Source organism: Catharus ustulatus, chromosome 18, assembly GCF_009819885.2.
Source record: "Catharus ustulatus isolate bCatUst1 chromosome 18, bCatUst1.pri.v2, whole genome shotgun sequence".
In the NCBI taxonomy this organism is placed as follows: domain Eukaryota; kingdom Metazoa; phylum Chordata; class Aves; order Passeriformes; family Turdidae; genus Catharus; species Catharus ustulatus.
Genome location: NC_046238.1, coordinates 10,600,750 through 10,613,209, shown reverse-complemented (window position 1 = coordinate 10,613,209; position 12,460 = coordinate 10,600,750). Strand labels below are relative to the sequence as shown.

At 48.5% G+C, this 12,460-nt stretch overlaps 2 protein-coding genes across 3 annotated transcripts; one reads left to right on the top strand and one right to left on the bottom strand.

The window, feature by feature from the left end:
* Positions 1-2,107: 2,107 nt before the first annotated feature.
* On the bottom strand, positions 2,108-5,313 carry LOC117004965 (dynein light chain 1, cytoplasmic). The gene is made up of 3 exons (XM_033076167.1): positions 5,179-5,313; positions 4,491-4,628; positions 2,108-2,715 (listed from the first exon to the last, which is right to left on the bottom strand). The coding sequence occupies exons 2-3, from the start codon at positions 4,620-4,622 to the stop codon at positions 2,578-2,580; spliced, it is 270 nt and encodes an 89-aa protein (XP_032932058.1). The 5' UTR covers positions 4,623-4,628; positions 5,179-5,313; the 3' UTR covers positions 2,108-2,577.
* A 613-nt stretch (positions 5,314-5,926) lies between these two features.
* On the top strand, positions 5,927-12,369 carry COQ5 (coenzyme Q5, methyltransferase). 2 transcript variants are annotated; one of them, XM_033076110.2, is made up of 7 exons: positions 5,927-6,454; positions 7,975-8,124; positions 8,603-8,827; positions 9,536-9,642; positions 11,245-11,333; positions 11,542-11,653; positions 11,768-12,369. In XM_033076110.2, the coding sequence occupies exons 1-7, from the start codon at positions 6,406-6,408 to the stop codon at positions 11,867-11,869; spliced, it is 834 nt and encodes a 277-aa protein (XP_032932001.1). In that variant the 5' UTR covers positions 5,927-6,405; the 3' UTR covers positions 11,870-12,369. The 2 variants fall into 2 exon arrangements, with proteins under 2 accessions (XP_032932001.1, XP_032932000.1); XM_033076109.1 differs by lacking the exon at positions 5,927-6,454 and adding an exon at positions 7,431-7,607.
* The last annotated feature ends 91 nt before the right edge of the window (positions 12,370-12,460 follow it).

The window sequence follows — 12,460 nt, the reverse complement described above, 5'->3', positions numbered from 1 at the left end:
CCTCACAAAGGCCTTATTTGAACACCTGATTCTTCCCTATTTAGGTCCATTATTCTTACAATTACTGATCAAACTGTGAGTGTAGTTACCACAGTGTTTAGATCTAGAGATTTCAGGGGGAAAAAACCCTCACCTCTAACAAAGTTGTTCCTCCATATTTGAAAATAAATAAGAAATAGCACATACACTACCAGAAAGAGAGTATAGAGACACAAAATTTTTAAAAGCAAAACACAACATTTTTTTTGTCCAATTAGCTGGCTGTGGAAAGAAAATAAATACAAGGAAGTCTTCCCCTCAGCCCAAAAAAATTACCATACAGTCCAAATAGTGTTCAATAGGAAGGTAGTAGTAGCAAACTAATGAGCTGCAGTGCCACACTCAACATTGCGTTCCTCCATCGCTTCAGACAGGTCCGTGTCCTTAGATCACACATGGTCACCTATAATAAAACAGCATTCAAAGCTGCAGGAGCAGCTCCCTGCCAGAACCACCTGCTGCAGAGCAGCCCCACGGAATCGCCATTCCCAGTGCGTTCTCGGGTGCCGCTCGGTGTCCCCGCCTCGGCCGGGCAGCGTTGGCCGCGTGCCGGGCCCGTGAAGGGCGGGGGCTGCGGAAGGACCCGCAGCTCCCCTCACGACCCAGCCGCGCTCCGCCACCGCCGTCCGGCGGATCCGCCCCGCCCCGCCGCCATTGCTCCAGAGCGCCCCGGCCACGCCCCCTGCGGGCCGACCGCCAGCCATTGGTCAGTGCCAGGAGCTCCCCAGGAGCTCATTGGCCAGGACGGGGCGATGGGCGGGGAGATGGGCGGGGCGCTTCCCTACCCCGCTGTGCCGCGCGCCCGCTCCCGTTTCCATGGCGGCGGGAACGCCGCCGGTTCCGCGCTCCCAGTAACTGCGGGGGACACCGGGAGAGCGCCTGGGGCCTAACTCCGCCTAAAACAATTGTAATGCTGTGGACACCGTAACCAACAGGAAGGGGATTCGGCTGAAAGCCTCCCACTGCTCCTGAAAGCACCGTTTACTGTACAAGAGCAAGAGCCTGGGTCGTTCTGTTGGCGTGGCTGGCCCTTACCTCTAGTTGGTACAAGGAGCTTTGAGACCACGCTGGGAAGAGTTTCTGAGTTTTTTCCCCAGTACAATAGCTGCTATCAGGACAGTCTGGTTACTGGAAAAACACAGAGGACATTGGGCTTATCTTCAAGGCTCCACATATTTTCCTTCCCTGCAACACGTCACAAGTAGGACACAGAACGGGCAGACAGCCTTCGACCCAGGCCAAGGGCTACTGTAGCTCCTACTTGTCCCTGACAGAGCACAGGCCTGTCTCACCACAGTGGCCCTTGGTAACTTACATCTTCAGCTCATGATTTTGAAAGAGATTTCTTTGAGGTGACACCAGGCCACAGGAAAAGTCGAACATAGCACATGACCACAGTATTTCACGTTTCCAAAGTATTGTTCCCCCTTGATGGCTGGTGTTGGATAGCATTCCAAGAAGGGCTATTGCAATCATTTATCCTCTTTGTAAGGATTTCTCTTTCAACTTCCCATTTCTCCACATGTCAAACAGCCCCTGCAGAAGCAGCTGCTGCAGTTCTTTGGGCATGTCTGTATCTTCTATCACATCTGCCTGATCATACATGGACGTCTGTATCAAGCAGTGCAGAGGGCTTAGCTGCATGAGCAAACCCCTGCCAGACATACCTGCTAAGCAGCCCCTCGGCTATTGTCATTCCCAGTGTGCCCTCAGTGCCACCACTGGCACTGGGGAGCAGTGGCCGGCTGTGCTGGGGCACAGCTCGAGCAGCAGCAGCTCAAACAGCAGCTCACGTTGAGCACCAGCTCTCTAGCCGGGATCAGCACATGCACTGCTCCCAACACGGGGCTCTCGCCCCTCCCAGCCCAGGCGGAGCGCAGCTGTTGCCCTTTGCTGCCGGGCCCGCAGGGGTGGCTCCACTCCGTGCCCGGATGAGTCACCGCGGCCGAGGCCGGGTCTGGATCTGCTGCATGGGCCCCACACACAGCCCGGAACACCCCCTCAGGCAGCACACCCCACGGCTCACCCGGACACAACATCACAAATCAGCCAGAAATAACAACCTGGCTGGGATAGAACTTGGCTTTTATTCTCCAGCACACTTCTCCAGAGACAGCAGAAAAAAGAAACAGCTCAGGTTTTGGGACAGTACATACAGCAAAACAAGAGGGGGAAAATTACTTTATAAAAGTAAAATCAGAAGAATACAGGAAGTTTGGAACATAAAGAACTAAACACTGTCAGTACTTGCATAGCACTAGCAGTAATTGGGAAATACAGTAGATGGCTATAAAACTCAGAAAAGCAAAACTGCTCCAAAAGCTCTAGTAGCAAAGGAGGAGCCTTCTGAAAAAAAAAATAAATACAAGGAAGACTTTTTTGGTACTTTTCCTTTTTTATATCCACGATGTAATGTCATCTGTTACAACATAATCCCTGCCATCGCCCTTGAAGATCAAGGCCTGTGTCCTCAGGAAGGCTGCAGTAACTACTCAGAGTCCTGTAACTGGATGCAAGTTTCAGTAACAGTCCATGGTTCTAGCCAGACTTGAAAAGAAGAATAGCAACTTGGCCGAGGTAGAAGTAGATGAAGTGCTTGGTCTCATGAGTCACGTAGCTGCCAAAATTCCTTCCCACAATGCAGTGCCAAGTGGGATTGTATTTCTTGTCAAACTCCTGCAAAATATATCACTACAAATTAAGAACTCTTCTAATAGCTATACACTTTTTGAGCAAGGCAATCAGAGAAACAACAGATGCTCTTAAGTACCAGCATTATTTTATTTACATCTTATTGTTCACCTGCTGCTTAGTCAGACACAAAACGCCCACAGTGCTTCCTAACTGAGCAGTAAGTGGTAAGTTTAAAACATTACTTTTGTTGAAGGAAAGTAGTCTTCTATTACCACATAATTCATAACATGATTGAATCGACAACTCTCAAGTAAAAGATTCACCACTAGTTTTGTATCCACAGAGACAAAGCCGTAATTTAGACTTGATTGTTTAACAGCGGCACAGCTGTTAAACAGAAAATTCTCTGCCACATGCTATGCAACAACGATATGATCAATAAATCTAAGCAGTTGTGCTTTACATATTTTCAAACAAATCCTCTATAAATCCCCAGTAGTTGCAACAAAGGATATCTGAAAAGTACTAAACTCTCTTTTCAACTTTCATAGGTACTTTCTGCATCCGGAGGAAAAAAAAAAGCCTTTCTGTATTCTGGTCATAGCAAACAGAAGCAATTGTTCTTCCTGCACGAATTACTTCTCATGTTAGAGAAGCTTCTCCACCTCAGGTATCCTACATTTTAAAGTTACCTCCACCCCGGGTGTCCTGGAGCAGAGCCTCAGGCTTTGAGTGGTACAGCAGCACAACAGCTCCAGCTGGGTGCCTTCAGAAGGACCCGTACAAAGAAATTGCCATTGCCAGGCAACTACACCGTCCCAATCTCAGTTCAGTTCCCCACCCTTCACAGTTCAGACCAATAATAACATTAAGGTCTGGGGACTTCTTGTTCTTTATTGGGTCTTTTCTTTTTCTCTGGACAGTCTCTTTTATTTCTTATGTTGTGGTTTCTGCTAACAGTTCTAACTTCCTTATTTTCCAGCTTGAACTAGCTCTATTCACAGTGTTGGGTAAAAGTTAACATATCTATGTGAAAATTCACAGCTTGTTGCCTAAACGTTTATCAAATTTAGCTCCTAATGCAAGCAGCTAACTCCAGACAGTTTCAGCCCAATCAGCCTTAGCATTTCAACAGCTCTTCCACTCAGATCACTTTAACGTCTACTGACGCACTTTGATTTCTCCTTCTCCTCAGCTGACAAAGCAGGAAATATAATCTGAACTAGATCTTTCTCATGTATTGTTAATCCTACATAAAAGACGACACAGATGTTGCAAACAACAGAAAATCAATGCCACGGGGATTTTTTTCTTTTGTGCTTATATCACTACATAAGGAGAAGTGTGATTACAGAGAATTGCAGAAAACTACTTTTCCCCTGTTATTTTTGATCCAGTTGGCAAGAACTGCAAAGAGATCCTTAAGATTAAGTTAAATACAATTGAAACCAAGAAGAACAAGCTTCCTCTGAGAGGAAAACCACAAGAGAGCTCAATAGAGTCCCTGTGTTCTGTACCAGCTCATCAGTTGCAGGGACAGTCAGGTGCCACTTTATCCTCACGTGGACAACGGGACAGAGGCAAAAAAGGCAGTAAGTATTGTACAAAGTACTGTAAGAAAAAAGCAGCACCTAGAAAGGTCCACGTCAAGAGTGGGGAAAGGAACACATGGACATCAGCCTAAAGAGAAAGTCCAACTTGATTATCTAGCGTCACTAGAACTCGTTTTTCTAGCACTACTTGCCTAGCAGCATTCTCCCCAATTGATTTTTCATGTACATAGAGATATCATGAGCACATTACAAGCCAACATCTACCTTCTTTATGTGAGCAGCGATGTCCTTCTCAATGTTGTATTTCTCCAAGGCTTGAGTTGCACACTCCACAGCATCTTGCTGCATCTCTTCTGACATGTCCGCATTTTTGATCACTGCCTTGCGATCACTCATGATTGTCTGCTTGGAGAAAAAAAGAAGGAAATTCAAAGTTGCAGGAGCACCTGCCGGGAGCACCTGCTGCCAAGCAGCCCCACAGGTAGGGCCATTCCCAGTGCGCTCTCGGGCGCCGCGCGGTGCCCCCGCCCCGGCCGGGCCCGGCCCCGGGCACAGCCCGAGCAGCCGCGGCTCCAGCGCCGGCTCCCGTCCAGCAGCCGCTCTCCGCCCGGAGCCACACGAGCACCGCCGCCCTCCCGGCCCTGCCCAGCCCCGCTCCAGCCCGACAGCTCCGCCACACAGCGCGGCCGCTCCATCGCCCGGCCCGACGGCTCTTCCTTCCCTCCCCCGAGGGAGGCGAAGAAAGCCCGGCATGCGTGGCCAGGGGCTCGGAGCCCCGGCTGCCTACAGGGTGCTGCCGGCAGCTGCCGGGAATGCGGGAATATGGGAAGCGGCGGCCGGGGAAGAGCCCAGGCACCAGGGCTGCCCAGTCCCACACCTCCCAAGCCGGACCCGGCCCCTCTCGCCAGCTGTCCCTGCCAAATGCTCAAAGCTGGCAAGGCTTTGCCCTCACCGTCGAGCGGGCGCGACGATATCGGCGCGGTGTGGACGCAGAAGCGGTGAGGGTGCGGGACGGCGCGGGCTGACGCACGCACTCAGCTCCGCCGCCGCGGCTGTTTAACCGACCCGCGCGCGCCGCCGGCGCCTCCGAGCGCCCCCAGCCCCACCCCCTCAGCCCCGGCAGCCAGCCATTGGTCAACGCCACCATCACCCCGAGATCCTATTGGTCGAAGTTCAGCGCTCTTGCAGGGTTTTGCCGCAGCAATTTCTTTCAGCCCGGCATGCCTTGCGGCCGTTCCCATAGCGACCCACGGCCGCGGTGCTGCGCGGCGGGGCACGGCCTTGGGGCGGCCCCGGGGCCCGCCGACACCGCGCAGGCCAGGCTGGCCTGGTGGCTTTCAGGCCATGCGCAGTCCTTCCTCGTCGCTTTGTGTTTTTTCTTCACGGCTGAGCTACTTGAACGCGGGAGGGAAGAAGGAGAAGGAATAACCGCGAGCAGCGGTACAGGTTGGGGGCTGACCGGCTGGAAAGCGGCTCTGCAGAAATGGAACTCGGGGTCCCTGTGGACAACAAGCTATTCCCGAGCCAGCAGTGTGCCTTGGGGGCCAAGAAAGCAAATGGAATCCTGGGGAGCATTAGGAAGAGCACTGCCAGCCAGTCAGAGAGATGATCGTGCCCCTCTGCTCAGCCCTCATGAGGTGCATCTGGAGTGCTGTGTCCAGTTCTGGGCTCCTCAGGACAAGAGAGACGTGGAGCTCCTGCAGTGGGTCCAGCTGAGGGCAGCAGGGTTGATTAAGGGACCGGAGTATCTCTCCTGTGAGGGAAGGCTGAGAAAGCTGGGCCTGTTCAGCCACGAGGAAAGATGGCTGATAGGGGACCTCATTAATGTGTATAAATATCTGAAGGATGGGTGTCAGAGGATGGACAAGGGTCTTCTCAGTGCTGCTGAGAAATAGGACAAGAGGCAGACAAGGCAGAAAGTGATGCACAGCAAGTTCCACCTGAACATGAAAGACAACTTCTTCACTGGGCAGGTGACTGTGCACTGGAACAAGTTGCCCAGAGAGGTTGTGGAGTATCCCTCAGTGGAGATATTCCAGAACCTTTTGGACAGAGTCCTGTGCCATGTGCTCTGGGATGACCCTGCTCTAGCAGCAAGGTTGGACCATATGAGCCACAGCGGTCCCTCCCAGCCTGACCCACTGCGTGACTCTGTGAATGCAGCTGGTCACTGGTGTCCATGCAGTGTCCACTACAGCATGAGAAGGACCCTCCCAATCACTGCTCTGGTAGGCAAAGATCATCTGCCACTATAGCTGAGCCTGAGAAAAATACCCAACAAAACCAAACATGATGCTTTGGAGGGCATTCTACAGCAAAGAACACAGAGTTTAAAAATATTATATGAGAAAAATAGGATAAAATCATGGTGTGGTCTGATGATGGTGCTTAAAGTCCCAATATGGCAGGAAAGTCCTGCGTGAGGGAGCCCAGCTCATGCCCTGGGAATGCAGTCCCTGGGCTGGTTTTAACAGCATGATGTCATCTCTCCCGAGAATGGGTTAAGTAACTTATTTGTATCTACGAAGCTGGCAGAACTCCTGGATGATTCAAATAATGTGATAAGCAGGGCAGGTTTTGGGGAAGGAAAAAAAAAACCAGTTTTCTAATGTGTCCTAATGCTCCTGACTGGAATCAAGGCACCTTTCAGTGCTCCTTGCAATTCATCAGAACCCATAAACATCCTTCCTGTTCCCCACGAGGCTTCACTTAAAGTGAAGGAAACTGCAGAACTAGAAATCTAAAGAAAAACAAAATAAAGCTAAAATAAAGAAAAGCTGAAGAAAACTATTTGCAAAATTACTGAAGTACACCGTAAGGATTGTGCTGGGTTTGGATTTTTGGGGTTTTTTTTCCCCGTCACGTTTGTCCTCGCAGCACAGGTTCCGTTGGTGGCACCGGGGGGGTTCCATGAGCGTGTCCGGCAGAAGCGGCGCTCCCTTGAGCTGCGGAGAACGCGCGGCTCCCGGGTCTGCCCCGGTAGGAGCCGCCGAGGAGCGCGGTTCCCGGGTCTGCCCCGGTAGGAGCAGCCGCCGAGGAGCGCGGTTCCCGAGTCTGCCCCGGTAGGAGCAGCCGCCGAGGAGCGCGGTTCCCGGGTATGCCCCGGTAGGAGCAGCCGCCGAGGAGCGCGGTTCCCGGGTCTGCCCCGGTAGGAGCAGCCGCCGCGGAGCGCGGTTCCCGGGTCTGCCCCGGTAGGAGCCGCCGCGGAGCGCCGCCCCCGCCGCTGCCCGAAGATGGCGGCAGTGCGGCTGTGCCGGTGCCGCTGCCGGGCGCTGCTCTCCCGGCCCGCCGGCGCTCTGCGGGCACGCCGCGGCTTGGCCGCGGGGCCGGAGATGCATTTCGGCTTCCAGACCGTGACGGAGGAGGAGAGGAGGGAGAAAAGTGAGGGCGGCGGCGGCGGCGGCGGGAGAGGGCGGGCTGGGCCCGGAGCCGAGCTGGGCTCCCTGGCACCGGTGGTGGTCTCCAGAGTGCTGGAGACGTTTGGGCCTGGGTCCTTGTTTGAGGCGGTACTGGGAATCTCGGTACAACTGTTACTTCCCTCAGCTTGGGAAGGCTGTGTTTCTCCAGGCACCTTTGTCAGACAACAGGCTCAGTAGGATTCAATTTTTTTTTTTTAAATGACTTTCCGTGTGGTATTTTTCAGCTCCACATAGTGACAGACCTCCACAGGGCGATAAAGGACACGTTTTACTTAGACTTAAGCATTTAGAAGTAAATTGCATCTCATTCCCATGCCCTTTCTTTGCAGTTTATCAGGTCTTTGAAAACGTGGCGAAGAAATACGATGTAATGAATGATTCAATGACCCTAGGAATTCATCGGGTGTGGAAGGATATCCTCGTGCATAAAATGAACCCTTGCCCAGGAACACTCCTCCTGGATGTTGCTGGGGGAACAGGTAAATAATTTTGTTGAGTTCCATATGACAATGCCACACTGTTTATTAGCTGTTTGAGTCTGCTTAGAATTACGTTCCCTGCTGGGGTTTTTTTCTCACCCTTAGCTCCATCTTTAAAACTGATGAAGCATTTACTTTACTTTCCCGGAGAAGGGTTGAGAACTAATATCTTCATATTTTGTAATATCTTGCTTATAGGGTCTGAAAATGTTATAGTCCTGCCATGATATATTATGGAAAACTGTGAATTTGTAGAATGTCATGGACTCTTTGATTTTAGTAAGTTCCCTTTTTGTCTTTACACATGTACACACACACTCTTTCTGTGGCTATACAGTGTGTCTGAGGGGGTGTTTTTATAAATATATGTGACTAAAAAGAAATAGTAAGTCAGTTGGATGTTCAAAGCCTTATGTTTCAACTTCCTGGAGTCAGAAAAGATTCCAAAATGTGTATCTTTCCTTTTAAACAACTGCAGGTGACATTGCCTTTCGATTCATTAATTATGTTCGCTCTGTACGACAACGCCAGCTCCAGAGGAAGCTCAAGCACCATCAGAATTTGTCATGGCAGGAAATTTTTGAGAGTTACCAGAAAGACGAATTTAACTCACTAGGGAATTCCCAAGTGGTGGTCTGTGACATCAACAGGGAAATGTTAGAAGTTGGGAAACAGAAAGCACAGCATCTTGGCTACTCTGAAGGTAAATAACACATTGTACCATGGCAGTAACATTCTTGATAGCAATAAATTGTAATGGGTAGAGGTTTTTTCCCTGTTTCCCTGTGGGCATTCACCAGGAATGGGAGCTGTGCATGGGGAAAAGGAACATGAATTGCACAGTCACTGACTGTGCATTTTGTCTGCTTGCCAATAACCTGGAGCTCCATGTCTCACAGATAGACAAGGTCTTGATCATTTGGGGACTGGGAAGCAGCACAGCTGCAACTGCATCACATACTGATAGTCCCAGTGGAGAGAGGGTGGCTTTTCATGTTCCTCAACCTGTGGAAGCTTTCTACCAATATGTGTTAAGTGTTTTGGCCATTGTTGCATGGCAAGATGTTAGTAATTGTCTATAGCTACGCTTTGGGCAGAGATTCTCATTTTACAACTTTGCCACAAACAAATGGCAGCCAACAGTGCTTTCCACTGTGATGCAACTTCTGGGTAAAATCTTTGTGGCACGTACACAATATGTGTATGTGCAGAACAGTGTTTTGACTGCTCTGCAAAATCAACTACTATGTCTTGAAAGATTCATGAGTATAGGCCAAGATGTCTTTCCTCCAGCAAAACTGCAAAGTGGAAACATTTGTTTTCAAAAATAATCAATTCCTTCTAGAATGGGTAAGTTCTAGCCTTTCTGAGGCAATCTGAGTTCAGTTCTGTGGCTTGTCTTTCACTGCAGGCTTGTCCTGGGTACTTGGGAATGCTGAAGAGTTGCCCTTTGATGATGATAAATTTGATGTTTACACAATTGCCTTTGGAATCCGAAATGTAACTCGTATTGATTTGGTAAGTTACTATAGTGTATCCTGACATGGGGTCCTTATGATTTTTTGTTCTACAAAGGAAGCAAATTAGGAACTCCTTTGAATAAAGGAAGATCCTAGTCTACTCATAAAACATTTAAAATAAGTGGCATGTAGAGTGTAACTTGTTTGAATGGAAAATGCAATTAAATGCCCCACCTTTGTCATGAAAAGATAGATTTATACCAGTTGCACCCAATCCTTCCAGCTTGGCAAGATACACAGTCTCTTCCTAAGCCAAAGGGCTGGATGCTACAGTCATTCCCCGCCTTCTCCTGACCTATGGCATGGCTGGATCTACACATGCACAGGGCAGTCAGTCTGCATATCTCAAATCTTCCTGCAGCATCAGATCTATATCCCACCAACAGAGTGTCCAATTCTTCCTGTCCTCTTCTGTTTCCATGCCTGAGCCAACAGAACTGCCAGAGCAGAGTGGGGAGGAGGCTGCTGCCCCCACTGCTGTTGTTCAGCTCACTTCTGCTGTCTTTACACTGGCTGGTGGCAGAGCTCCCAATAAAGAACAAGTATGATTTTAATTAGGTTAAGTAGTTCTTTGTTCTGAGCTATCTCTGTCCTTTGAGAAGGACTGGCTGTTGTGGGGGTGACACCTGTCTGGATGCACTAGTTGTCTGTTTTGGAGGAGTCACAACCTTGGCAGAGCCCTGTGGCAGGTGAAGCATTTGGGTCCAAACCACCTTGAACCATATGCCTTTGAACTTAATGTGCATGGCTTTTCCTGGTGCTTTGTCTGCAGCCTTTTAAAGCACAGGCTCTTTGCTTTCATGCATGCAGCAGTCTGGTAGCAGAACTCCCTGGAGACCTGATACCAAACACACCCAAGCTGCCAACTCCTCTGCAGAGCTCCTGTGCAGTGTTTATATTTTATCCCATAAAAACAGGACAGTTGAAGTCAAACAGGTGTACAGCCTTCAGAGGTGCTGGAATACAACTCTGCTCTTGTATGATAGAACATACAGTTTTAAACAGGCTTTTGTCTAGATTCTTGTTGGGTGTTCTTTTCATGCAGGATGGAATTTTCAAAGTAGCCAAAGATTTTCTTCTTCTTTCTCTTTCCTTCCTGTTCTTACACATTGCTTATCCAAAACCTTCATCAGTATCATTCCTTTTTGAACCTTTGGGTGTGCCTCACAGTAAAATCTTTTCTTTTGATTGAAAAAAAATTATCATGCCCGTTTTTGATTTTCAGTTTCTTGTAGCTGAGTCACCTTCTCCTTTTTGTGTTTGGTCTGTAATTACAAGAGCTCTGCCAACAAACTTTCATCAACTGCAAACAGGGAAAGAAAAGAAAATTGCAAACCCAACATCACAGTTTTGACACAAAGCTTTGTAAAAATCTATTTATGTTATAGCAGGAATATTTGTGGTTTGGGTTTGTGGCACATTTGGGTTATGGGGGTTTTTTTACTTATCTTGGGATGCTTCTCTACAGTAAATATTGGAGATTGCCAGTCAGGATACTCTTCATTCCCCTCATTTGTCAGAGTTGCATGATAATATCACATGGCATAATAGGCAGGTGCTCTTCTATAGAAGCAAACTTTTCACATCTGCTTTGTCTCAGGCACTTCAAGAGGCCTATCGTGTGCTGAAGCCAGGAGGAAGATTTCTCTGCCTTGAATTTAGTCACGTCAGCAACCCTCTTCTTTCCAGGTAGGAACATGGTGACGCTTTATGCCGTGTCACAAGGCTCTCGTTTGTACTCAGACAGAATAAGAGGTGGAGACACTTTGAGACCACATCTTGGTGCTCTTTTAAAGTCAGCTACAGACTGCATAGCATAGTGGCACAGAGGCCAGCTCTCGTTGGAGAGGGTTTAAATTTGTTTCTATTAATCTGTATTTACCATCTCTCTGTGCAGGCTCTATGATCTCTACAGTTTCCAGGTTATCCCTGTTCTGGGTGAGGTTATTGCTGGTGACTGGAGGTCTTACCAGTATCTTGTGGAGAGCATCCGACAGTTCCCCCCTCAGGTAAGGCAGGATTTCCCCAAATTCACTAATACAAAACACAATTCCAGCATAATCTTGTGGCCAGCTGGTTTACAGGCCTCCAGGTTGTTAATAATTATGGCACTTATTTTTCAGGAGGAACTGAAGGCAATGATAGAAGATGCAGGCTTTTTCAAAGTGGATTATGAGAATTTAAACTTTGGCATTGTTGCCATTCACTCAGGTTTCAAACTGTGAGTCTGTGTAGCAAAACACCAAAGTATAATTTTCATGAGGGATATGAAAGCTGTGGAATTTTCATGATACCAAGAGGAATTCTAAGAATTTGTGCAGCAGATACTTGCTCAGCAGCCAGACTCAGAAGAATACAAGTTACCTCTCCCCACCTGTGGGGTGACTCCAGTGGTGCTTCTTACACTTGCATTTCCCTTCAAGTGTAAAGGATATGACCAAAACTGAGCAATGCTAACAAGTGAAGCAAGTTGGCAGTGGGTGTGGATACAGTAATAGACTGATTAGTCTCCAAATAAGATGCCTTCCTTTTTACTAACCTTTAAGGAGGATATTATACTTGTGAGAAGTAACTTGGATTTATGAACTATGAACTTTTATGAAGCTGTTATTATCTTTGTCATGTGAAGTTTAAGGATTTTTTCCCATGACTCCTTTACTTCTTTCAAAGGCAAATGGAAGGCTTATGAAATAAAAGGGCTCTGCAGCAACTTTTTTCCACTTAAGTCAGTCTTGTAAGAAGGTTTCCTAAGAAAGGATGGATGTGGGGTGTGGGAAAAGAGGTGGGGATATTCATCCTTTATTCACACGGCAATA